Source organism: Ovis canadensis, chromosome 9, assembly GCF_042477335.2.
Source record: "Ovis canadensis isolate MfBH-ARS-UI-01 breed Bighorn chromosome 9, ARS-UI_OviCan_v2, whole genome shotgun sequence".
NCBI classification, from domain to species: Eukaryota; Metazoa; Chordata; class Mammalia; order Artiodactyla; family Bovidae; genus Ovis; species Ovis canadensis.
In genome coordinates, this window is record NC_091253.1 from 31,443,423 (window position 1) to 31,468,842 (window position 25,420).

The 25,420-nt window shown below is 49.0% G+C and overlaps 1 protein-coding gene across 1 annotated transcript in view; it reads right to left on the reverse strand.

The window, feature by feature from the left end:
* Positions 1-1,300: 1,300 nt before the first annotated feature.
* Positions 1,301-25,420, reverse strand: part of TG (thyroglobulin) — a 231,795-nt gene continuing 207,675 nt past the window's right edge. The window contains exons 44-48 of the mRNA XM_069599831.1: positions 21,731-21,912; positions 19,146-19,253; positions 4,204-4,338; positions 2,660-2,850; positions 1,301-1,502 (exon numbers count right to left, since the gene is read on the reverse strand). Of these exons, the coding sequence (XP_069455932.1) occupies positions 1,384-1,502; positions 2,660-2,850; positions 4,204-4,338; positions 19,146-19,253; positions 21,731-21,912 (735 nt within the window). The 3' untranslated portion in view covers positions 1,301-1,383. The remainder of the gene's footprint in view (positions 1,503-2,659; positions 2,851-4,203; positions 4,339-19,145; positions 19,254-21,730; positions 21,913-25,420) is intronic.

Genomic DNA, 25,420 nt, shown 5'->3' on the forward strand with positions numbered 1-25,420 from the left:
TAGTTAAAGGATTGTAGTTGGGTACTTGTTTACTTACATGGAACCATCTTTGCAAAAAAAAAAACCAACAACCTATAATGCTGATTAGAGGTCACCTGGGGTTTCAGGGCTATCAGCAGGCTTTTACAAGACACACAGACTTATCTGAAGTCCAGGAAGCACAGGGAAACAGAAATCAGAAGACCTGAGTTGAACTCTGATCCTCCACCTCTCCCCTGCATGAGCTTAGGCACCATATAAGCCTTTCTGAGCTCCGCCTTCCACATCTGCAGAAAGGGAGTGATAGGCCCAACATATGAATATTCACTGGCTTTGGTCTGAGTTCAAATGAGATGACGTGTGAATACCACTTGTGACATGTCATGTAAACGACAGACTGTGAACCAGCTCCACCTGCTTCAACTTTGGGTTAATTGTGTGTGTGTATAGAGTGGGGGAGCGAGGGGAGAGAAACAGGAGAGAGAGAGAGAAAGGTTGGGGTGTGGGTGAGGGATCTAAACAGAAGATAACAGAAGATTTACCTTCATAAGTATGTCCCACAGGAGGTGAATGATAAAATCGGGTGCTTACCTGGGAACGCAAGTCAACCAAAAGCTAGGGAGAATTCTGCATCCTTGCACCTCTTTCCTCTCACAGTCAGGTCCTGTCATCTCTAATTTCTGAAGGGTTCATGGATCTGTACCTTTCCCCACTCCCACCCCATCCTCTCTGCCTCCATCCAGACCTCACCACCTCTCATTCAGAATACTGTCCCAGCCTGAGTTGGCCTCCCACCTCCGTTTCGGAATCTTCACAAGAGAATTCTTTCCAACACACAGGTGAGACTGTCTTCTTCTGGGGTTTGCCCTAGATAGATCCCCGTTCCCTGGGTCACTGCTAACCTGCCTGACTCTCCTTCTGGAGGGGAGGGTCCTTGCCCCCCTCCACCCCCATTACCCTGCACAGTGCTTGGTGCAAAGGGGATGCTCCATCAATATTTGTCAGAAGGAAACAGCACCCTGGGATTCAAACCTTGGGAGGATAAGGGCATAGTTTGGTGTCTCCCAAGTGAGTGAGTGAGTGAAGTCGCTCAGTCGTGTCCATCTCTTTGCGACCCCATGGACTGCAGCCTACCAGGCTCCCCTATCCATGGGATTCTCCAGGCTGGAGTGGGTTGCCATTTCTTTCTCCAGGGGATCTTCCTGACCCAGGGATTGAACCCAGGTCTCCTGCACTGCAGGCAGATGCTTTACCCTCTGAGCCACAAGAATCCCTGGTGTCTCCCAAGGACTGTCTGAAATTAATGAATCTGAGTCACCAATGCTTTTCTGCATGTAGACACTTTATTGATAGCGGCTATGTTGGAGAATAAGGTGTCCAGGGTGGCATTTGGGATGGGGCTGGTCACTTGCTGTAGGTCTTGGAGGCTAACTCTGGGAGACCCAGGAGGTCCTCTGTCAGCCCAGAGCCAGCCAGCTGGTCCTCCTCTTCGCTCTCTGCTGACAGCCCGTCCTTAGTTTCATCTGAAATAGGACAGACAAGGCTGGTCCAACCTGGATCCGATTTCTCCCTCACCTCTTCCCCTATGACCCAAAAGAGACCCCGGTCTTTGATGGGAGCTCCCTAGTGATGCCCCTCCAGAGGGAGATTTCTGGGGCAGGGCACCAGACTTATAGCCTGACTCCAGGGATATACTAAGAGCACGATGGCCTTGAGTTCATCAACTGAGAAGATAAAATCAGAGTTGAGGACGTCCCCTGCAGTCCAGTGGTTAAGAATCAGCCTGCCGACGCAGGGCACATGGTTCAATGCCTGGTCTGGGGAGATTTCACATACTGCAGAGCAAGGGAGCCCGTGTGCCGCAAGTCACTGAGCCCATGACTCACAACTGCTGTGCCCATGCCTCCTGGAGCCTGTGCTCTGCAAGGAGAAACCGGCACACCGCAGCTAGAGAAAGCCCGTGCAGCTACAAAGACCCAGCACAGCCAAAACAGACAAACTAATAATAATAATAAAAAGCAGAGTTGCAAGTCTAAAACGTATGTTGGCCAAGCTGCTTCCCTGCTGAGCGCTCCAGCCTTTCGCTCCCCACAGGAGGAGCTCCTGTCAAGCTGAAAACCTCAGCTCCAGCGTCACCTCCCCCAGGAAGCCTTCCCAGAGGCTCCAGGGAGATGCCAGCCCTCGCTCCCTTGGGACCTCCCTAGTGAGGGGTCAGGCTTCCATCATGGCACCACAAAGCAGAAGGGCATTCGCTGGTTATGTCACTCACTCCCCCACTTTTCCGGAAGCTTCTGCACCGCTCTCTCTGTCCCCAGTGTCCTCATGATTCACTTCCTCTCAGCACCTTTGCAACAGGAAGTTCTCTTTGACAGGAAGAGATGAAATGCCCGCTTCTCCCCTGGCAGAAAGCCCTTTCTAAGCTGTTTCAGCCAGGCCTCCGAGGGCAGTGAGTAGGAAGTTCAAGGTCTCTCCCCACAAGTGCTGCCTGCCGGTGGCTCCCTTCTCAACCCTCCCAGCCCTCCCAACTCCGGCCCCCCCAGGGTCTTCTCACTGTGCTGCCATTAGAACAGGAAGCCTCGGCAAAGAGGACCCACTCCTCCTGCCTCCAAACTGTGAGCCCCTTACAGGAAGGGGCGATGTCAATGGCATCCCAGGGGCCCGGCGACCCCCTGCTCCCCACCTGCTGAGGCCTTCAGAGACTGGATGTACTTGGACCAGAAGGAGCAGTCGGCTTTTTTCAGGCCCTGTCGGTTGGGGAGCAGGACACTGAGCTCCTTGTAGCTCTCTGCGCCATCACGGGGGACAAAGTCAGGCCAGGGGGCTGCAAATTCAGGCGCTCTCCTGGAGAACTCATGAGGGTAGTTGGGATTTCTGGGGAAATGAGAAGAAAGCAACACCCATGAGGAACGACGCTCTTTCCTTTCATCATCTGAGATCACTGCCCGCTCGCGCACAGTCTCTGAGGACCCAGTCACACATCTTTAGGTGTTGCAGCAGGAGTTGAAAACCCGCCCCATCTGATTCCAGGGCTGTGCTCTGAACAGCTGTGTTACACATGAGTAAAGACACAGAGGCCCTGACTCACCCCTCTTAGGCCATTTCTAGAAGAGGAAAAGATGTGAGTTCAGGACCCAGCAGTGTTTCCCAGGACCTAGCCCTGCCCTTCTGACTTTCTGATTGCTCAGGAGGTCACATGTCCTTTTCAATTCTGGTGATCTTTTCTCTGCCAGTGTCTAGAATGCCTTTGTTTGCCCAAGGCCTGGGCAGGTAGGTGGGCCTGGAGCTGGACAAACTTGTTGGCCACCTACAGGTCAACTTGTCCTTTGAAGTTTCCAGGGGGCTGAGCGCTGAGCTCGGTGAGCGCTGCTGGTCTGGTGCAAAGGGACAGAGGTAAACCACAGAGGGGCGGGCAGTGAAGCAGGAATTGGCTCCAGAAGAAGGGATGGTGAGCACACTAGCTGGGCTAGAATAGAGGTGTGGGGAAGGCAGGGGGAGACAAGGAAGGGTCTTGAGCACTGGAACTTCATTTGATCTTCTAAGATGGCAGGCCTGCACTTGGGGTGATTCTGCCTTCCAGGGGGCATTTGGTAATGTCTGAGATATTTTTGTTTTCATAAATGGAAGGATTGATGATGAAGCTAAAGCTCCAAAATTTTGACCACCTGATGTGAAGAGCCGACTGCTTAGAAAAGACCTTGATCCTGGGAAAAATTGAGGGCAAGAGGAAAAGGGGGTGGCAGAGAATGAGATGGTTGGATGGCATCACCAACTCAATGGACATGAGTTTGAGCAAACTCTGGGAGATAGTGAAGGACAGGGAAGCCTGGCATGCTGCAGTCCATGGGGTGGCAAAGAGTCGGACGCAACTGAGTGATTGAACAGCAACAACATAACTGGAACACGGGTGAGGTGCTCCTAGCCTCTAGTGGATGGAGGCCAGGGATGCTGCTAGACAGCCTACAACGCCTAGGACGCCTTGCCACAAAGACTCACCCAGACCAGTGTCAACAGTGCTGAGGGTGAGAAAGTCTAGAGCCATCCAAGGGAGTACACGATTGGGATGTTTCTGTACCAAGGTCACTTTGGATGGAAGGGGAGATTGAGTCAGGGAGACCACTGGCAGGGAGGCAAGGGTGAGTCCATCAGCGCAAAGTGTGACCTTTGCGTTCAGAGGGAGGGGAAGGGATGCACACGACAGCCTCCAGGCACACACAGTCCACTCACCCAGATCGGATGAAGTTGGAAAAATACTGCATGATTTTCAGGGAAAGGCTTTTCTCCTCCAGAGTAAACTGCCCCTCATAGGCAGGGTAGAAGGGAAGTCCAAAGGCATACAGAACATCTGTCAGCAATTCCAAGCTGGGAAAACACAGAGAAACAAAAGTTACAAGAAAAAACAAAAGTTAAAGGAATATTAAACTGCTGGAAGAACCCACATGAGCCAAAATCCAGTATTCATGCCCCAGTGATGATTTTCTCTCTTTATGTCTTAGATTCCTGTGTGGTGCTTAGTTGAGTTGAGATTTTGCTTGGCCCTTAGTCCAGTGGCCTCTTGGGCAGATCCTCGGCACATAGGTTGAAGAGTACCCAACCCTGAGCATGCAACTCCCTGGAAACATCTGTAAGACTAAGCAATTTTGTAAGACAATGTTCTCTTGACTGCATTCCATGATACTTAGAACACTATCAATTGAACATCTGTTTGTTCAAAGTAACTTGTGTTTTCAACCCCTTCCTGTGCTAGTCCTTATAATCATACATGGTTTATACTCTCCAACTCTTTTCCAGGTTGACACTCATCCATGTAACCCATTCAGTACAATGCCTGGCACATAACTGGTCAATAATACATATACTACGCTTAACCAGAGATCTGGATGGATGTGAGAGTTGGACTGTGAAGAAAGCTGAGCACCAAAGAATTGATGCTTTTGAACTGTGGTGTTGGAGAAGACTCTTGAGAGTACCTTGGACTGCAAGGAGATCCAACCAGTCCATTCTGAAGGAGATCAGCCCTGGGTGTTCTTTGGAAGGACTGATGCTAAAGCTGAAACTCCAATACTTCAGCCACCTCATGCGAAGAGTTGACTCATTGGAAAAGACTCTGATGCTGGGAGGGATTGGGGGCAGGAGGAAAAGGGGACAACAGAGGATGAGATGGCTGGATGGCATCACTGACTCGATGGACATGAGTTTGAGTGAACTCCGGGGGATGGTGATGGACAGGGAAGCCTGGTGTGCTGCTATTCATGGGGTTGCAAAGAGTCGGACACAACTGTGACTGACTGATCTGAACTGAACAGAATGAGCAGCAGGCAGGAGGGAATAAAGATTTGGAAGCCCAATGAGTGGTTGAAATGGACTGAGCTGGCAATGGGGAGACAAGTCCAGTGGTACACAGGTCCATGGGAGTGAGTGCTGGGAGAAAGGCTGGAGGGACTTTACAGCAGTATAGTAGAGAATCTGACTTTTCCCAAGAAGTCTGGCCCATGCCCTCTGGTGGCTGGGAAGTAATCCATGCCATACCGATGTGAGTGTCCTTCTTTAGGGCAGCACTTTGTTGGCCGTGCTGGACCTTCCTTAAATGTAGCCATATCAGCACAGGGGCTGGCCATGCCAGATCAACCACGTGACTTAGTGTGGGGGCTCTGGGCCATATGATAACACTCAACCTGGAGACTGAGGTTAACCACACGGGCAATCAATGAAGCAGTCAATCACGTAAAGGGGCTCCTATCAAACCTCTGAGCACCATTTGAAGGCACCTCCCTGGTGGACACCACTCTGGGTACATCTTTGTTGTTGTTCAGTTGTTAAGTTGTGCCCGACTCTTTGCTGCTCCATGGACTGCAGCATGTCAGGCTTCCCGATCTTTCACTATCTCTCAGAGTTTGCTCAAACCCACGTCCATCAAGTCAGTGATGCCATCCAACCATCTCATCCTCTGTCGCCCCTTTCTCCTCCTGCCCTCAATCTTCCCCAGCATCAGGGTCTTTTCTAACGAGTTGGTTCTTCACATCAGGGGGCCAAAGTACTGGAGCTTCGCTTTCACATCAGTGTCCAGAGCATGGCCCTCCCGATTCCACGGGGAGAGGGCAACAGCAGAGCTTCGCGTTCGGAAGCCCCTGGACGCTGCACTCTGCCACCCTTCCTTTGATCGTAATCTACATCCCTTCCTTGTGACGACCTCAACCATGACTACAGCAGCTTTCCCTGAGGTCTGTGAGTCCTTCCAGGGAATTTTCAAACCAGAGGGTAGTTTGGGGAACCCTCCAAATTTGCACTTGTCTTCAGAAATGAGCGAGGTCTTATGGCGAGGCCGTGTTCTCTGACCTTGCACTTGGCCCAATTTATCATGAGAGCCAATTTCTTAACTTTATAGATGAGGAAGATGAAGTTCAGAGAGGTTTCCTGACTTACTCAGAGACAGCAGGAACTTGAATAGCAGAGTTGGGCCAAGAACCTTGTTAGGAAGGCATGATGTTAACAAAAGACCTGAGGGGAGTGGCCCAAGGACACTGTCCCTGGTCCTGGCTCCTCTACTCGCAAGCCGAGCGATTTCCCAAAAATTACCTGACCTCCCTGATTTCCTGTTTTGTCATCTGGGGAACGAGTGTGAAATACCTACGGCACATGGCTGCAGTGAAGTCTGAAATACGGGGGATGCAGTAGGTACCTGAAAGCTTGGCCCACTTCTTTCTCATTCTCCTTCCAGATTTAATCAACCATCTTTGAGGTGTCAGCGGCGTCTCTGAACAGGGGTACAGAGTCACCAGTGATTCTCATCAGCGCTGGTACCATGGGCAGATATGCCCAGTGCTGGTCCTGGGAAAGGGCTTAGATTACATGACTCCCATGTAAAGGCAATTTGTACAGAGACTAAACTGCTCTAAAGCAAGAAGCAAAGTAGGGTGACTAGACAGTGTGACTCTGAGTAACCCACTGTGATGACCCCAGAGATGGGAAGGGAGACCACCCCCAAGATGACAGATGTGAAGGGGGACATTTCAAGAGCAGAAGGGGCCTTCTCTGCTGTTCCTCACCTGCTTAGGCTGGGAACTGCGGTGACTCACGGGCCTGAGGTGGGGCTGGGGGCCCGGCACCTGGTCTAGGCTGGGGACTTCCTAGGGGCTCGAGAGCCAGAGTGCCTCCTATGACCATCAGACTTATCAGCCGGCGTACATGTGACTCTCAGCAGGGCATAGAAGAATGACACGCTACTGAGTCACTCAGCTGAGACCCTGCTCTATCTGTCACTTGTCACCCACGTAACTTTAGATGAGTCATTTGATGTCTTTGAGGCTGAGTTTCTTCATCGTGAAATACAGACCAGTGCATCCATGGCACGTGGAGGCTATTAAAACAAGTGTTTCACAAATGCCGGGAACTAGTGTGATTATGGTTTTTATTGTTCAGCAGCTAAGCCGTGTCCAACACTCTGTGACCACAAGGACTGCAGCATGCCAGGCTCCCCTGTCCTCCACTGTCTCCGGAAGATTGCTCAGATTCATATCCATTGAGTCCGTGATGCTATCTACCTACCTCATTCTCTGGTGCCCCCTTCTCCTCCTGCCTTCAATCTTTCCCAGCACCAGCTTCTTTTCCGATGAGTTGGCTCTTCGCATCAGGTGGCCAAAGTATTGGAGCTTCATCTTCAGTATCAGTCCTTCCAGTGAACATTCAGGGTTGATTTCCTTTAGGAATGATTGGTTTGATTCCTTGCTATCCAAGGGACTCTTAAGTGTCTTCTTTAGTATCGAAATTCAAAAGCATCAATTCTTTGGCACTCGGTCCAACATTCACATCCATACATGAGTACAGGAAAAACCATCGCTTTGAGTATATGGACCTTTGTTGGCCAAGTGATGTCTCTGCTTTTTAATAGGCTGTCTAGGTTTGTCATAGCTTTTCTTACCAAGGAGTAAGCATCTTTTAATTTCATGACCAGAGTCACCATCCACAGTGATTCGGGAGCCCAAGAAAAGAAAATCTGTCACTGTTTCTGGTGCCTGCATGAAAGGCATCATAGAAGGAACATGAGACAGTGTGAGCCCCCAGGACCAACAGCGCTCAGAATAACAGTCCTAAAGGGTGATGTCTCTTTGCAGCTGTTGTCAGGTACCCCGATTCTCTCAGAACCAAGGTAAGCTTTCCTTCAGCGCTGAGCAGGGAGGAGGAAGTGGCACCAGAATTTATAGGTTCTGGGACCCGAAGAGGCAAGCCCCTTGTCCAGTGACAAAGCATCCACAGTCAAGCTCGGACAAAGCCCAGAGTCTGCAGTCCCCACCTGGACCGTTCAGCGGCCAGCTCTCCTCGGTGCCTGTTCAGCTACCATTTCCCGAGCACCTGTGACATGCCAGCGACTGTGGTTGATCTTTGATCGGCAACATTAAGGACCAGCCAGGAAGTAAGAGTAGCACCTGCATCGTTTGCAGGTGACGACCCAAGGCCCAGAAAGGTGATACGTCACAGGAGAGCCGGAAGTGTGTGTTGGAATGACTTCTGCATTTTACAGATAGAGAGTCCGAAGGTCAAGGAGCTTCATGTGATTTCCCCAAGGACAAGCGGTGGTTGGTTATAGAACAGTGAGCTACTCAGCTTTTCTGAGCCCCGGAGAAAACCGGAAGTTTGGGAACCACTCGAGTGCATGCTCATTCAGGTCTTTCGGCTCTGGTCCTGTGAAAGGCATGAGAACTGAGACCAGAGGAACTGAGGGCTACATCTGAAGGGATGAGGGACATTGGTGATCTCTACACAAGCCAGTCACCAGCTGGTCTCTTTGGGAACCATTGCTGGAGTAGGCTGGGAAGATAGATTAGAACAGAAATCGCAGGGTGGCTGCAATTATCCGGTAGGGACAGAAGGCTGCTTCCTTTAACAGATTGCACCCTGCTCCCCCATCCCCGCCCTGGCCCTGACCTTACCTTCTAGCCATCCTGCTCACCTAAAATCTGCTGGATTTGCAGGGAGGCTAAGCCTGCATTCCAGCGAGTCAAAAGCAAAGTCACATTTCGGAGACTATTCACACACAATCTCCTGACCTGAGCTCTGGACCTGAGCTCTGACCAGCATAAGGGAGGCATCACACATGAACGCCAGGGCTTCTTAGGGAGCAGGACTGAAGTGCTGTCCTCAGAGGAATACACTTGTTTCTGGGCCCTGTGGACACAGTGACCTGCGCTGGGGAGCAAGGGGGAGGAAAGGGTAGGATCTTTCTTGACATAAACAGGCCACATGTTTGCCTTCTGGAGGCTGAAGAGGCTTGGCTGCTGAAAGGCCATTGCTCCAGCCTATGTACCTGGATTGATCTGAGTTTCTATCCTTGTTGTTCTGACTGCAGGAGGAAGTTTGTTGACCTCATCCCCATAAAATATACTCCTTTTCTTATCTTTAGCCAGCATCTCTCTCGACAACTTCCTCCAAAGGAAATTAGGGAACACAAAGGAATAAAAGTCCCTCTCCTTCTCAGGCCTTTTTTTTTTTTTTTTGAAGGGTTGTTAAATAACTTACAAATAGAAGCTTACCAGCATGCTTCTCTTTGTGCAAATCTAATATGCAAAAGTTCAGATTCTGCCCATGAATTAATCAAGAAGTAATTATATGCTTTGGCCTGTGTGTTACAAAAGGATTCCCTATACAGTACTTTAAATAACACAGCCCCATCCACGGCTCCAGATGAAATAGTTGCAATATTTCCATAGCTCCCTAAAGCCCAGCAGAGCTGGATGATATATGCTTTGGCAATACAGGCGACACTTTCAAAGGACTTGCTGGATTAACCTGGACATTGTATTCCCTACATAAGGCATAACAACTGTTGCTCAGAAAAGGCTGAACTTTCCTGGCCCAACACATCTATTCTCACCAGGAAGTTATGTGTCTACCAAGAGCCAACTGTGTCCCTCGCTAATCTGTTTGTGCCTGTTATAGTTCTCACTGTAATTACAGAGCTGAATTAAATGCATTGCATATTTCGTGGATGCCCCACTTTCAAGAAACCAAAAGTGGACACACAGAGCTTGCATTTTGGTTTTGGTTTTGTACAGATTTCAAAGAGAGAATTCCAAACTGTGTTTTTCTACTCCAACTTTTGACCCTGCACGAAGCACGGCAAGTACATGTACGTTTATATGCTTACAGTTCCAATTAAATGTTTAAGGCATATATACATACCTTATTCATTTTTCACAAGTTCCCATTTTCGTTAACCTTCTTAACTAAATGATCATAATATTGGATAACAGGGTTTCCAATGGTTTTTAGGGAGTTGTGTCATGAATGTGAAAGAAAAGACCAATGTGCATTCTACATAATCTTAAAAATCTCCAATGCCTTTCTGTCATACTCAGATACAATAATATCTCTGCCTGCCACAGCCTGCAAACTCCTATGTGAACTGCAAGACCCCATCTTTTTCTCCCACATCTCCAACTACTCTCCTCCTCTTCAAAAGACTTCAGTTCTCCATCCCTCTTTATCCTCAGACATGTCAAGCTTTTTTCCTTTTTTCTTCCTACTGCCATTATCCAAACTTATTCTACTTATTTATCATCTGTTCTTTGCAACCTATTCTTAGACCCTTATCAGCCTCACCCCTGACTATAGTGTTAGTCCCAAGAGTGTAGCCCTTCTCTGTCTTACCAGTTGCTCTATCTCCAGGATTTCCATCTCAGAGAATCTGGGGCATAGAAGATAGTAGTTATTTGTTGTATCAGTGTTTAAAAGGATGCATAGCACAAGCCCTTATATATCATGAGGTTGGCTTCAGTCTCAGAAAATGATTTACTTCCATCTTTACTGGAAAATTATCTTGTTAATCACACAGGATGTAGCCAGGCCAAGGGACTCAGTTCAAGAATTCAGCCTCTTAATATTTTCTTTGGTTTGCTAATTTCAACTAATCCACCAATACACATCAACTAGAAAGATAAGACTATGAATCTGGAATGTCAAAGGCCCCTGGAATGCACAGAAACATCTAGAATGCACATGCAGTGGTGTACACAATGCCTTGAGTTTGAAATTGATGGCTTTGTTTTTCCAGGGTTGGGACAACTTGTGAAGGAGGAACATAAATGCTTCGTTAGTCATTTTTTTTTTCTCAGACCTTATTTTTCCTAAAAGGAAAATAACCCAAATACTGACCAGCTACAATATGCCAAGTATTTAATGTATATTGACAGGAATCTTCACACTATGAGGCCCAAGTAACTAAACCCATTTTCTAGGTGAGGAAACTGAGGCAAAGGAACTTGCTCAAATGCAGCAGCTAACAAATGGAAGAGATAGGATTACCATCCTAGTTGGTTTAGCGTCCAAGGGTATGTTCTTCTACACTGAATTGCTTCTTCCAAAGGTATAGAACAGTCCAGCATCCTATGTGGAGCTTGGAAAGGTGTTTAATCCCAAGAGTCCGACCCCACCGCCCATTCAAAGTCAAGTCTCAGCTCTCTAAAATGTCTTCTGCACTGCAGAGACACGAGAATCACATCTCAGGATCCTGGAGACCAAAAGCTTTGGAATAAAGACCTGAACAGAGCACATGATTCAAGTCTGATGGCTCACACAGTCCCGAGGTGAATTTCCACGCGAATGATGACCTGACTCTACCTGCCAGGAAGCTTAAGATCATGGGCCTCAATCTCTTTTCTGAAGTGGCCACAGCAACCCTTTTGGTGGCCAGTTCCCCAAAACCACTTTATCTGTGGTTGCTTTCTTCCTCGAACTTGCTCATTCCAATGTGGGTTCTCCCAGGATCATACATTAAACAGTATGAGTAGCACCTACTGAGTGCCAACTTTACGCCAGGCAGCAAGTTAGGCTGTTTGCATGCTTTGTTTTACTTGATCCCCACACACTCCTGTATGTTATCAGTACTATTACTAGCTCCATCTGCGGATGAGGAAACCGAAGCTCAGAGAGGCTGTCACCAGCCAGAGGCACACGGTACAAGGCAGAACCACGCTGAGCCCCCTAAGGACAGGCAGTATCAGAGAAAACACCAATGCTTCCTGCTATGCTTGCTGGGGCCTGGCTCCTAGAGGAAGGTTTGGAGAGGAACCCCCAAACCTGAGTCGGTCACAGGGGAGTCCTTTTGCTCATGAGTGGCAGAGAATAAAGGGAGGGGTGCCATTCTGGGAAGATACTTGGCAAGTGTGTCCTTTGAGAAGAACTGGTTAGAGAGAAAGACATCAACCACAGTCAACAAGATGGTGAAGCCGGGACTGGCAGGGAGGGAAGAGTCCCTGCAGAGTGTGGGAGGTGATGCTTAGAGACAGCTGGGCAAGAGAGACAACGCCCATGGCCTGAGATGCAGGAGTGGAGAGCAGGCCAGGGCCCTGCCTGATGTGACCACCAAAGAGAGCCTGTCAGCTCTCCAGGGCTTTGTAATAGAAGCACCAAAGGTTCTGGTTGGGCGGTATGCTGTGGTCTGCCTGAGACTCTGTGGGGCCAGGCACAGTATCTGGGGGTGGGTTGGTCCTGTGCTTATTCAGGGATGGGGTCTGAGAAAGGGGTCGCCACTTCCCTCAAGTGCTGTTAGTGATAACTGCTGTTTTGAGGGATGCCAGCAGTGCTTATCAACTGAGGAGCATTTTGGCCCCCAAGGAAAGTGGCCATGTCTGGAGACATTTTTAGTTATCCCAACTGGGAAGGTGCTCTGGCATTGAATGAGTGGAGGTCAGAGTAGCATGCAATGCACAGGATAGGCTCCACGCCAAAGAGTTATCCAGCCGGAAATGTCAACAGTGTTCAAGTTGAGACACCCTAGATTATAGTCACCACTGAAAATTCCTCTTCCTGAAACAATAGGCTATATAGATGGAGCCATGGAGGAAACTGGCTCAAAGTCTCTGCAGTGAGCAGCACTGAGCAAAAGAAACACTCTAAGTTGTGTTCACTTAGGTTCAGTCACTCAGGTGTGTCCGACTCTTTGTGATCCCATGGACTGCAGCACGCCAGGCTTCCCTGTCCTTTACCAGCTCCTGGAGCTTGCTCAAACTCATGTTCATTGAATCAGTGATGCCATCCAACCATCTCATCCTCTGTCATCCCTTCTCCTCCTGCCTTCAATCTTTCCCAGCATCAGGGTCTTTTCCAGTGAGTCAATTCTTCCCATTAGGTGGCCAGAGTACTGGAGTTTCAGCTTCAACATCAGTCCTTCCAATGAATATTCAGGACTGATTTCCTTTAGGATGGACTGGTTGGATCTCCTTGCAGTCCAAGGGACTCTCAAGAGTCTTCTCCAACACCACAGTTCAAAAGCAACAAATCTTCAGCACTCAACTTTCTTTATAGTCCAACTCTCACATCCATACATGACTACTGGAAAAACCATAGCTTTACTAGACAGACATTTGTTGGCAAAACAATGTCTCTGCTTTTAAATATGCTGTCTAGGTTGGTCATAACTTTTCTTTCAATGAACAAGTGTCTTTTAATTTCATGCCTGCAGTCACCATCTGCAGTGATTTGGAGCCCCCCCAAAATAAAGTCTCTCACTGTTTCCATTGTTTCCCCATCTATTTGCCATGAGTAGATGGGATCAGATGCCATGATCTTAGTTTTCTGAATGTTGAACTTTAAGCCAACTTTTTCACTCTCCTCTTTCACTTTCATCAACAGGCTCTTTAGTTCTCTGCTTTCTGCCATAAGGGTGGTGTCATCTGCATATCTGAGGTTATTGATATTTCTCCCGGCAATCTTGATTCTAGCTTGTGCTTCATCCAGCCCAGCATTTCGCATGACGTACTCTGTATATAAGTTAAATAAGCAGGGTGACAAGATACAGCCTTGACGTAAGCAGGGTGACAAGATACAGCCTTGACGTACTCCTTTCCCAATTTGGAACCAGTCTGTTCTTCCATGTTCAGTTCTAACTGCTGCTTCCTGACCTGCATACAGATTTCTCAGGAGGCAGGTCAGGTGGTCTGGTATTCCCATCTCTTTCAGAATTTTCCACAGTTTATTGTGATCCACACAGTCAAAGGCTTTGGCATAGTCAATAAAGCAGAAATAAATGTTTTTCTGGAACTTTCTTGCTTTTTTGATGATCCAGCAGATGTTGGCAATTTGATTTCTGGTTCCTCTGCCTTTTCTAAAACCAGCTTGAACATCTGGAAGTTCAGGGTTCACATACTATTGAAGCCTGGCTTGGAGAATTTTGAGAATTACTTTGCTAGCATGTGAGATGAGTGCAATTGTGTAGTAGTTGGAACATTCTTTGATATTGCCTTTCTTTGGGATTGGAATGAAAACTGACCTTTTCCAGTCCTGTGGCCACTGCTGAGTTTTCCAAATTTGCTGGCATATTGAGTGCAGCACTTTCACAGCATTATCTTTTAGGATTCGAAATAGCTCAACTGGAATTCCATCACCTCCACTAGCTTTGTCTGTAGTGATGCTTGCTAAGGCCCACTTGACTTCATATCCAGGATGTCTGGCTCTACATGAGTGATCACACCATCATAGTTATCTGGGTCATGAAGATCTTTTTTGTATCGTTCTTCTCTGTATTCTTGCCACCTCTTCTTAATATCTTCTGCTTCTGTTAGGTCCATACCATTCTGTCCTTTATCGAGCCCGTTTTTGCATGAAATGTTCCCTTGGTGTCTCTAATTTTCTTGAAGAGATCTCTAGTCTTTCCCATTCTATTGCTTTCCTCTATTTCTTTGCATTGATCACTGAGGAAGGATTCATGTCAATAGTTTTAAACAGTGTAAGTTGTGTTCTCATGTCAACAGTCCTGGAAGCACAGCTGCTGGACCAGATGCAGGTATTCGCTCCCTGAACCCTTCCAGTATCCCTTTGGGACATGCACTATCACTCTCCCTTATACAGATGAAGATGCACTGAGGCTCAGAGAGGTTAAGCATCTTGTCCAAAGTCACAGCCAGCAAGTGGACTTAGCCATGGTAGGGACTCAGAAGTTTCAGGCTGAAGTAGGTGCAGTTGAAAGAAAACTGGAGAAAGGGCAGGAGACAGGGTTTGAGTTCAGACTGCCACTTACTAGCTCTGTAGCTGGCACATAACTCCAGTCTCCCCTGAGCATTTGTTTCTTTATCTGTAAGATGAGTTGGACAAAATCATCTTACACAGTTTGTGATTCTTTGAATCTGGATCTTAAAATTGCACCTTCCTCCCATACTGTAGATTTTCATTTCTTTGTCTCCTCCCTCATCCATTATGCCTATTCTTTCCTCACAGAATTTCAGAGATGTAAATCTCATCTACAATCCAGGTAAGCAGGTAGAGGACCAAGCAGCGCTGCGATCTATTGACAAGCAGCTGTGAGAAAGTGGTAATTTATTGTGTTTTGCTCTCTGGCTATGCCAGGAAAGCTAATATATGCTCACAGAAATGGAGGTACCAGACAGATGGCTGAAACCATAAGGCACGCACATATATTTTAAGTCTGTAGATCTGAGCCAGAAATAAATGAGACTGTGACAGCTCCAGGGCAGAATGAGGGAGATGTCTTTTCAGGCAGTAAAAGATAAACTTGCCAACAATTAAATGGGTTAGTTCCCGTGATTCATTCATTCATCTACTATATAGATGGAACCGTATTACGGTCGTTGTGGGAGAGATGATACATGCCTAGAAAAATGTCAAGAACACATTTTGATGGACAAGAATAATGAGACACTCTCACCATTTCCTGTTTACCAGGTCCCATTCTATATACAAATGATCATAGCAACCCTCTGAAGTAGACATTCTTATTATTATTCCCATTTTCAGATGAAGAAACTGTCACCAAGCAGATTAAGTGACTTGCTTTAGATTCCTGAGCTAATAAGACAAGTTTCTAACAAGGCAGCTGGCCCAGAGTCCCTGCTCTAACCGGGACACTCTCTGCCTTTGTACAGTTAGCAACATATCTGTCTCTAAAACATATCAGTGAGGCAGAGTCTCTTTGCCCCAAAATTCATAGAATGTGAGAGTCAGAAGGTGTCTTAAAGGTGACTGAGCCTAGACGTTTTTCATATCTCTCTAAACTGCATGCCCTTGAAATTTTCCTTGAAGCTCAGTTATTGAGATAAGGGGCTGGCAGGCTCAGATTACCCCCACCCTCTTCTTGCTGTCCTCCTCTCAGGGACCCTGGGTCCAGGGCTCTACAGAGCCCAGCTAAAACTAAGTACTCCTGACCTCTGTCACCACCTTACTCCCATTCTGCAGATGGCAAAACTAAGCCCCAAGGCGCCCATAAACTAGAGTGGAAAGGACACTTTCCCACCTGTTAAATGAGGTAGTTAGATCAGCTTCTGTCCTTCAGCATGGTTTCCTGAGCACCTATTATGCCATTTCTGTGTCAGGAGGGTCTCTTGGCCCTGAGGTGCTGTGACTATAAAGATCCAGCAGGCACTTTGTGTTCTCATGCACAAACATGTCTTCCTTTCAAGGGAGGGTCTGTGGACCAGCCCTGCCTGTTGGTCCCCAGGAGGGTGTGCAGATGCTCTCCAGCAACACAGAGCACCAAACTGGCTACGGCAGTCTGAGGATATGTCTTGGACTCTGTTCAGGGATCGCTCCTCCCAGGACCGCCCCGATCCCAAGTCCCAGACAGCCAGCTTTGAACCCTTGTCTCTCAGGAGCCTCCCCGGCAGGGCTGTCATATTACCAAGAGGGGTGGTGCTTCGGGTTGAATTCTGTCCCCCTTAAAAGACACGTTGGAGCCCCTGCCTCTAGGACCTCAGAATATGACCTTCATTGGGAACAAGGTCTTTGCAGAGATAACCAAGTTAAGTGGAACTCCATAGGGTGGGTCTTAGTCCAGTAGGACTGATGTCCTTACAAAAAGGAGAAATCTGCACAGAGACGCACACTGGAAAGATGCTTATCTACCAGCCAAGAAATGCCTGAGGCCCCCGGAAGCAGGCAGTGGGGTGGGGCTGGAGCAGAACATCCCCTCCAGCCTCCAGGGGGAGCATGGCCCTGCTCCCGCCTTGGTTCCCGACTCTGGGCCTCCAGAACTGTTGTTCTAACCACCCCCAGGGAGGAAAAGAATTCAGATGGGGTCAAAGTATTACTGATTCTGGCTAGAATCCTATGGATCTTTTCATTATGCTTTGTTTTGATTGTTTCTGTCCTCATATAATAGGTGCAGTTCTTTTTTGTTTTTGACACTTATAAATTCTGGAGTCCCAGCTACTGAGGTGGCTCAGTGGTAACGAAAGAATCCACCTGCCAGTGTAGGGGACACAGGTTCGATCCCTGGCCTGGGAAGATCCCACATGCCTCAGGGCCTCTAAGCCTGAGTGCTGCAAATGCTGAAGTCCGTAGGCCCTAAAGCCAGTGCAATGAGAGGCCCGCGCACCACAACTAGAATAGCCCCTACTTGCTGCAGCTAGAGAAAAAGCCCAAACAGCGACAGAGACCCAGCACAGCCAAGAATAAATAAACACATGAAAAAAAATTATCAAAAACATTCTGAAATCCAAAAGTACATGCATGTGTTGAAGGCTTTTGATGAGCTTACTTCTGGAGGCTCACAGCTTCTGCTATAACCTCTAGCTTAGAAGAGAGGCGGCAGACCAGACTGAAGAAATGCACTGGGCGCGAATTCCTGAGAGCCCTGGTATTTGGGAGGTGCTGCCAAGGCAGACTCCACCAACGACTTCCCACGCCTGGCCCCCCCCCCAGGACGCAGTGGCCACAGGGTTACGAGGCTCCCTTTCATCTTTGTCCAAACCCTCAACTGTCCTCACCACCCTCTTCCTTCTCTACTGAATGCCTTCTCAGCAGAATCCTCGCCTGACATGACTCCCCTTCCCACACCCTGGAGGCAGCTGCTTGACTCTAGGAAATGGAGCAGGCTGACAGCCTTCTAAGCAGAGAGACCGCACATTTTCATGGAGAGAGAACTCTGGGGCTCAGAGAAGCTGAGTAGCTCACTGTTCTATAACCAACCACAGCTTGTCCTTGGGGAAATCAGGTGAAGCTCCTTGACCTTCGGACTCTTTATCCGTAAAATGCAGAAGGTCATTCCAACACTGCTGACCTCACAAAGATGGATGTTCTGTGTGTGTGTGTGTGTGTGTTAGTCGCTCAGTCGTATCTGACTCTTTGCCACCCCATGGACCGTAGCCTGTCAGGCTCCTCTGTCCATGGGATTCTCCAGGCAAGAATACTGGAATGGGTTGCCATGCCTTTCTCGAGGGGATCTTCCCAACCCAGGGATCCAACCGGGGTCTCCTGCATTGCAGGAAGATTCTTTACCAGACATTCTGTGCAGTGTTACAAATTTAAAAACCTGTCAAGGGAAGCCAGGTAAACAGTGAGTGCTTGCTTAGGAAAACTAGAATATTTGGGAGACTGTAGTAGTTTCTTGTAGTTGCTGTAACAAATGACCGTAAACTCTGGTGACTTATAGCAACAGAAATGTGCTGTTTCATGGTTCTGGAGACAAAACCAGATTTATTGAGCCCAAATCCAGATGTGGGCAGGGCCATGGTGCCTCTGGAGGCTCCAGACAAGAAGCCAGGTCTTCTGCTTCCAACTCTGGTGGTGCTGGCATTTCTTGGCTTATATGTGGATCACTCAAGCTCTGCTTCCTCCTCTTCTATGCATATCAAATCTCCCCACCTCCCTCTTATAAGGACACTTGTGAACGCATTTAGGATCCTTTGGGATAATTCAAGATAGTTTTTTTTTTTTTCTTCTTGCATCAGTATCCCTAGTTTATTCACATCTACAAGCCCTTTTTTCCTTAAGAGGTCACATTTAGAGGTTCTCGAGTTTAGGATTTGGTATCTCTAGGTGATCATCATTTCCTTTTGTTGCAAAAAATCTTTTACTTTGGAAAGCCATTTTCTTAAATTAAGCTAACTGTTCAGTTTTTAGAGGCACAAACACATAGGATTAATAAAGATGGCTCCTCCTCCCAAGCCAGATCAACCAATGAATAGCTAATGTTGCAATCCCAAACTGCTTTCTACATATTGTATCCTACATGCCCTTCCTACAGTGCTGTGAGATACAGTGGCGATTACTGTTCTACCCATTTTTCAGATGAGACTCAGAAAAGTTAAGCGATGTGTTCCATGTCATTGAACCATGTCCTGCCACCTTTTCTCTGTTACCCTGTGGACCGCAGAAGTGACAGGGACCCTCGGCCAGATTCCCTTCATGTGCCGATACCCACTGTGACCACGCAGCCACCTTACCTGCTGTGGCTGTAGCTTTCTGGAGCGTGGTACATGAAGACGTTTCCTCGGACGGTCCTTGCCCAGTGACTGGCCATGTCAATCACAGGGCAGATGATAAAGTAGTCTCTGGTGAGAGGAAGACAGAGGGGGATGTTAGCCACGTCCAGCTCTATAGACAACCGAGCTGGGTAAAGGTTTCTCCCAGTCAAGGGTCCCTGGGCTACCAGCCCCTCTGCACACACCCGCAGAGAACACCCCTGCTCCTTGCACCCCCAGCTTTCCTCTTGCCCCAGCTGGGCTCCCTGCACCGTCCAGCCTGCTTCATGGATGGCCATGATCACACGCTGTGGTCCATATGACGCATCTCAGGGTTAAGAGACCCGTGGGAGAAACATCTTCCCAGAACATCAATTTTATCCAAAAACTTGGGAACAAAACTTATCTTCAAATAAATACAATACACTGTGGAGCTGAACATAATCATGCATTTAAAAAGAAGATAGAGACCTCAAGGGTCTGGGGCCACCGGGCTTTGAATCCCAGCAGCATCTCTACGTCTCCTTGACACTCCACGTCCTCAGCTGAGGAACGGGGCCCATGAACCCGATGCTGCAGAGATTCCAGTAAGTGATGGACTCATGGAAGTCCATCACTGAGGAGGGCTGCCTCCTGCGGAGGTGGAGACCAGCACCTGCAGGGCTCATGGGGAAGGTTCTCAGAGAGCATGTGGCTGGCAGGGTGAGGCTGGAAGTGCAGATGGAGGCAGCCCTCTTCAGCTCATGGGCCCCTGAGGAGCGGTGAGCAGGACAGGGGTGGGAGCAGACCTCCAGAGAGGCCCACCCTGGTAACACTGTGACGAGGACACTGGAGCCAGGGAGGCTCGTGGAGGTGTTGTCTCAGTCTGGCCGGGAGGGAAAGAGGGCCAGACCTGAGGTAGAACTGGACTCCGCCTCATCAGTGAAGCCTTCCTGGGTTACCTGCCCTCCCTCAGACCTCTGCTCCTGCTCCCAGTTCATGGACTGCTCTCAAAGACAGTTACAGGCTAAAGCTGGAACAGGAAGGAATATAGGTTTCTGAATTCTAGCCTGAGCTCTTTCCACAACATGGATCTGAGCCAGGCCCGACGTGGCTGTGAGCGTCTCAGGGCCCAGGAGTTGGACATCTGTGAGCCCTTAGGGTCCATTCTGGGGCTGGGCCTCCAGGAACAGCTGCTGGCCATTTGGTTCAAAGGGTTCAAAGCTGAACTCTCCACTGGAGGGAAAATTAGAGCCTTCTTGGGCCCCGAGGTCCCCAGGGGTGGTACAAAGTTTTATTCGGAGCCAATGATGCTCTGACTGGAAACCGCAGACTCTTGGGTAGAGAGACCAAGCAGGAAGCGGGTCTCAACACCCTTCAGTCCCGCTCATTCCATCACAGGCAAGTTCAGCAGGGGCCTCCGAGCCTCGACAGCGGCTCTGCCCCCAGGGACTGAGAGGGAGGGCCAGTGTGGACCTCCCCGAGGACAGGAAAGGAGCCACAGGATGCCGAAACCCCCTGACCAGGTTCTCCCCTCGTGGAGGGGGGCCTGCCAGGGAACCAGGGCATGTCCAAGGGGACTCACAGGTGACTCGAGAGCTAGAGTCCCCGCTGTGGTCTCATCCCAGGGGCTCCGCAGGCAGAGAGAAACAGAAGTTGGCTGTTTCTTGACTGATGAGAGAGAGGCACGGCCTGCGGATAGCAGAGGCTGCCGTGGGTGGGGGGCATCCACTAACCACTCTTGGGTGGGGGACCTGGGCTGACTTCCCCAGGGAAGGAAGCTGGAGGCAGTGACCTTGAGCAACAAGGCCCATAAACAGCAAGCATAGAAACAGCATCCTGGGGAAGGGATCACATGGCCTCAGGAGCCCTGTGTCCTCAATTCTAGGTGTGACATCAGGCACAAACCTTCCCCTGTCTAGGCCTGTGTTTCCTGTGCAAGGTGAATTCTGGCCACAAAGCAGAGTCACTTGAGGGACCCTAGAAATACATTTCATGGTTAGTCAGTCCATCCTGTTGGACTCTTTGCGACCCCATGGACTACAGCCCACCAGGCTCTATCCATGGGATTCTCCAGGCAAGAATGATGATGTGGGTTGCCATTTCATCCTCCAGGGGATCTTCCTGACCCAGGGATCGAACCCAGGTCTCCTGTACTGCAGCAAATTTTTAACCATCTGAGAGATATATACCAGCGCTTATGAGGCCTGGGCTCTTGCCCCACCCTTAGAGTGCTCCCTACACGGTTCTCAAGGGTAGCCTAGGTCCAGACCGCTGGATTGGAGGACAGGGGTCCTCTCTGCTGGGTTGGGCTGTTCCCTTCTGCACCAAGCGCCCCCCTCCCTGGTTCTCCATCAGCACCAGCTGAGCTCAGCTTCTAAGTGCAGGGTGTATACAGCAGGCACAAGCACCACGGAGGGAAGGACGGGGTCACCCCTCGTGTCTCCCCGATGCGGGCAGGCAGCCCGCACTTTGGACTGAATGAAGGAGGCAGTGAAAAGCACTGGCATTGTGCCCCGGTTCTGCCCAAATGGCCTGAGCCTCCCCACGTCCGTGTGGAGGCAGACCCGTGCACCCAGGGGGCTCACCGCGTGGCCTGCTCCAGGGCGCGGGAGAAGGAGGCGTAGTCGTCTGAGTCATGCTCCAGGGAGTAGTACCACGTAGCTGCAGCCTGCACACCGGCGTCCTCTGCCTCACCACCCAGGGAGTTCTGCAGTGCCTGATAAAATGCTGTTTTGCTACTGGTCCGGCCTTGACTTTCCTCAAATTGCTTGAAAAAGAAAAAGATACGGAAATCGCCCGATCAGATTCTGAAAGGCCTCAAGTCAGTGTCGTTCCAACACTTGGTTTAGAGTTTTCTCTCTGGAAAGCAGTGGCAGACGGTGTGAAGCCCATGGGTGCCAGAGCCAGACTGCCTGGGTGCGCATCCCAGCGCTGCCTCCTCCCAGCTGTGTGGCCTTAAACAAGCACCTGTACCTCTCTGTGCCCCCCTCCCAGCCTGAAAATGGACAGAGCGGAGCCTGCCCCAACCAACCCAGGCAGGGCTGCAAGGAAGAGTAAAAGCTGCATACACGTGAAGCACCGAAAAGGGTGCCGGCAACAAGCAAGCGCTCACTGAACGCCAGCCTTTGCTGCAGGCTGCTCTTGGGTCTCATGGTGGGTGCTCAGCCATCTTGTCACGTGGTCTCATTAGGACAGCAGACTCCCGTCTCCTTCACTGACTCAAGCAGTCAACGTAAGGATGTTCTCTATACCCTCTTCTACTGATAAACCCACTCCCAGTCCAGGGCCAGCTGCTTGCCAGGCCTGGGAAACAGCCCTGAGCATGCTGTTCAGAGAGCCCTGATCAAGTTTCCCTGCTCTCGCGGGCCTCATGTTCTAGAGAGTGGAGGTGGAAAATAAGCAAATAGTTACGCCGTTCATCCGGGACAGGTGCTATGAAGAGAAGCAGGGCAGGGAGAGAGGGCGAGGGCAGGGCAATTTCACAGAGGATGGGCGGGGATGGGGAGGGGTCCCCGGGCACCTCTCTGGGGATGGGCGTCCGGTTGGAAATAAGTCTTTCCCCTTTCCTTCTTCCTTTCTTTCCTCTGTTCCTACCTTTCTTCCTTCCTCCCTCTTTCCCTCCCTCCCGTCTTTTCTTTCTTTCTTGTTTCCTTTCTTCTCTCTTCTTTTCAAAATTTGTTTTTAAACTGCAGTATCACTGGTCTATAACGTTAGGTAAGTTTGATGTGTACAACATTCTATTCCTACTTCTGGGTACCCGACCGTGAGCTCACCACCAAAGGTTTAGTTTGCATCCCATCACGTACGCTTGAGACAGTAAATGAAACTGAAGTCAACCCCTTTTACCCGTCTTGCCCTCTCCCCACCCTCCCGCTCTGATCACCGCTGCTCTGCCCCTGCTGTCTACGTGTGTGTTTACTATTGCTTGGTTTGGTCAGTTGTTTGCTTCACCTGCGAGTGAAGTCGAATGGTATTTGTCTTCCTCCTTTTCCTTACTTGTCCTGTCTGCCTGGGAGAGTCTGGGGAGGGCCATGTCTTTCCCCCAAGGACTCAGTTTCCTTATTTCTGAAGACAAGGGGTGGAGGGAGATGCAGCTCCCGCGTGTGAGGTCCAGGCCCCTTGGCCCTTGTACAGTCCTAGGGTGTGTGTTTACATATTTCTAGACTTTTATGTCAACACCAACATGTGCTTATCAGGACTTCCTGGCGTGTTTAGATTGTTTTCCTAAACATTCCCAAGCACACTGGACCTGTGATTAGAATTCAAGGAGTGGGTATGATCAGTAAGGAATCCCTGCTGTTTGAGACACAACCCACTGGTGTCACGGGCTGTGCTGTCTTCAGCCTGGCTCACCAAGAGCCTGGACCAGTGGGTGAATCGCTGATCAGAAACACGTCTGCTGGTGGTTACACACCAGCTTCAGGAGAGATGAAGAAAGGCGATAGGGAGAGGTGTGCAAAGATGGCTTAGTCTGAATTCTATCTATAATGAGTTGCTTCTTGGAAAAAGATCTGAAGAAAATATGGCAAAAAATACTAATACCTGTTAAATCTGAATAGCAATGTGCTTACTGTATCAATGTGTATTATATCAACATGGGTTTATTATACAATGCATATATTATCAAATGATCGTGATCTATAATAAAAAAGACATTGGATACATGCGGAATTCACACACACTCACACCAAAACGCCTGTAGTAATGTTCACAAGTAACCCTCATTCTAATTGTTGTTAACATCTATGATATATCTGATAGTTTTCATTGTGTTGTATTGAATTGTATCCTAGTCCAGTCTAATCTAGTCTATTCAAAATGCTTGCCTGCAATCTAATTGACTTCACAGTCTTCTAATAGTTTAGGGGGAAACCATCATGTTATTATCTGCCCTTTTCTGAGTTTTTGAAATATTTTATCTCCCAAATTATATTAGTCACCATTCACATAACTGATTATTGCTAAACATTTAGCATGTGTATCTCACTGAAATATCAGTGAATCACCATGAGTTGGGCAGTTGCATAGAATCACTGTCAAATTCCAACAAAACTTTAATATACAGGGCATAGCACAGCTCTGGGCACACGTGGTCAGTAGATATGAGTGATTTTTTTTTCCTTGTCCCAGATGCAGGCAGGGGTCCCTGGGTGCCTTCAGGATGCTTCACTGAATCCCCAGGGGCTATTCTTGATCTATTCTTGTTCCAGTACCACCGAGGAACCCCCAAACCACAGGACTCAGTGTGGTGCTTAGTAAGTGCTGGACAAAATGAATAGTGAAGACCCTGACCTTCGTAGAGATAACATAGGAGAAGCTGCAAGTCCAAAGTCAACACTCCTAGATTCAAATCCCCAAAGCTGGAAAGACCTGGATTTGGATGCTAGCTTTGCTAGGTACTAGATGCATCACGGGCAAGTTCCTGGACCTCTCTGCCTTTGTTTTCTTTTCTGTGCAATGGGCACAATAACATTACCTTCTTAATTAAACTGTCCTGAGGTTAAACATGCACACTGTTAGCGTGATGCCTACTGCTGGATGCATGCAGACTCAACCCTGGGCCCAGCTCAGCTGGCTCAGAGAAGCTCATGTTTTACAGTAAGACCTGATCCGTTCTGGTCCCCCTGGCTGTGGGTCCAGACCCTTGGAACTCCTCTTCTGAAACACTGCTGGAGAATGACTGACCTTGTCCTGGTGCTGCGGAAATTCTTTCCACAAAGAGGCCGCTTTTAGGAGCAGCACGCCATTAAGCCCTGGGCCTTACTAGAAGCACCTCGAACAACCTGAATAGTTCCATAGCTAGAATACTTGAAGGGCAGGGCCCAGTTTCTGCCGTCACAAGACTGCAATTCATTTCACATTCTAACAGGACCTGAGTCGCTCAGATGAGCCGGGACATGACAGTATCCACGGTCACTGGTCTGGAGAGATGGCTGGAGTGTGGACCTGGGACCCGGGGGGGCGCCTGTGGATGCGAAGGGGCCTGATTTCAGCAAGACCCAGGTCTCTTCCTGCTTGGCACGGACAGAAGCACAGATGCCGTTGCTGGTTTAATTAAAGAGGCAGCGGGAGGGAGTGGGGCCACCACATGACTGCCAAGCCGGGGACCAGTAGCACAAGCTGTAATTACAGGCAGGACCTTCCTCAGAGGCGGGTTTGCTGGGCGTGGGCTCATTAAGGGCCATCAGGGATTGGCACAACTGAGCTACGTGGTTTTAAAGGGCTGCCCTGAATATGCCCCACAGAACAGTTAGAGGAGCCCTGGGGAACATTTA